Source organism: Medicago sativa, chromosome 4 (assembly GCF_051527215.1).
Source record: "Medicago sativa cultivar Bolivia chromosome 4, Bolivia_mono, whole genome shotgun sequence".
In the NCBI taxonomy this organism is placed as follows: Eukaryota; Viridiplantae; Streptophyta; class Magnoliopsida; order Fabales; family Fabaceae; genus Medicago; species Medicago sativa.
In genome coordinates, this window is record NC_140752.1 from 51,719,228 (window position 1) to 51,721,038 (window position 1,811).

The 1,811-nt window shown below is 32.0% G+C and overlaps 1 protein-coding gene across 1 annotated transcript; it reads left to right on the forward strand.

Annotated features, from left to right (window-relative positions):
- Positions 1-292: 292 nt before the first annotated feature.
- Positions 293-1,430, forward strand: LOC146929710 (uncharacterized). Its single transcript, XM_085701488.1, has one exon. The coding sequence runs from the start codon at positions 421-423 to the stop codon at positions 1,000-1,002; it is 582 nt and encodes a 193-aa protein (XP_085557614.1). The 5' UTR covers positions 293-420; the 3' UTR covers positions 1,003-1,430.
- Positions 1,431-1,811: the final 381 nt, after the last annotated feature.

A 1,811-nucleotide genomic window follows, 5' to 3' on the forward strand; every position in this document is an offset into this window, starting at 1 on the left:
ATTATTTTTCCACTCTTTTTTAATTAGAATCAATTTTATAGAATGAATTCACTCAGAATCAAATTTTATCACCGCAAAACGAAACCTGCAACAATTATTAATAATATTTTAATGTTTTTTTTTTTCTTGAGACCATGTTTCAATTGTTGTCTCTTAATTACAAATCAAGTGACCGAAGTTTTAGGCTGCATCCAACTTTCTGATTTTGATATTTGCCAACCAACCCCCAAAGTTCAGTTATCAAAACTAACTAAATCACATCACATTATATACTTCCTTGTCCTGACAAATTACAATTAAATAGAATCTAATATAGAATCACAAATCTTCTTTTCTTGTCCTTCATATTTTTCTTTGAATATATTTTGTGTCAATTCATTGATATTGACTCACCAAAAAGCAAAACCTTTGGTTCATTACATGTGTTACCCCACAGAATCAAGAACCATGACCAAAAGAGGCCTCAAAATATGTTTGTTAGTGTCAATCATTTTCTTAATCATTGTTGCCACCGTGATTTTATCCTTAGTTTTCACAATCTTTAAACCCAAGAACCCAGATGTACATGTCTACCCAATTGGACTTGAAAACCTTCAATTTCTCCAACCTAATGTAACAAGTGTACCTTTACACTTGGTAGTCACAATATTCAACCCAAATTATGGAACCTACAAGACCAAAAATACCACTGGTTATCTTAATTATCAAGACACTCTAGTAGCCATAGCTCCTATAGGACCAAAAAAACTCCCTGGTCATAGAACAACAAATGTGAGTGCTACTGCTGGGCTTATGAGTGTAGAGTTGATATCTAATGATAAGTTTTTGGTGGATGTTGCAGATGGTTCTTTTAATTTGACAGCAAAGGCAACATTTCATGGGAAAGTGCATATGAGTAAGGTTTTTAAGGTGAAGGCCACGGTTAATATTAGTTGTGATATATTTTTTAACATAACTTCCTTGGATACTGATTCTTATTGCATAACCAAAATCAAGGTGTGATTGTTGGTTTCTAATTGCGGGATTTTCCGTAATTGCCATTGTAATTTCAATAAATGGGTATGTATATTCCTAATAAGAATAAGAATTATTAACTTGTATACTTTTTTTTTTTTGGCCTTGTATACCTTGTATAAGAATAAGAAAGTAAGTCCTAGCTCAAATGGCAAATGCTGAAATTGCAAGGCCGGACGTCATGACCCGGGTTCGAACCCGGGGCCTCATAGTTGTGTGAGTTTACTTTCAGTGGTTTACCACTTCATCTAAGATCAAAAAAAAAAATAAAAAATAAGAATAAGAATAAGAAATGCTATCTTGTATACCTTTAATTTTCCGAATAATAGTAATAAAATTCTTTACATAGGTTAATATTTTAATTCAATACTGGTGTATGGCCTCTGCAGTTCATTGTATTATTGATACTTCTTTTGTTCTTTGTATTTTTTTGTGTGTTAATGCTCTAATTCTCAGTGGAAATTGGTCGTAGTAATCTGGAGTTCGGCCAAGAGATATGTAGTTAAAACAAAACCGAAAATTATTCAAATTAAAAATCGAACTCAGATTTTCTTCAATAATTCGTCTTTTGTGAAGCTCATTAATCATTTTTAGTCCAATAACTTGATTTTGTTCTGCCTATTCTAAATGTATGTGGGTAGAGTTGGATTATTCAAGTTAAAGACTATAAGGACGTGCTACCTTTGCCCATCACTAATGTTATATGTGTGTTGTCGTACTACATAAACCATTTGATATCGATATAAAGATCAATCAATCTCTAAAGTGAAAATTCATTCATGGATATTGTTTTGTGG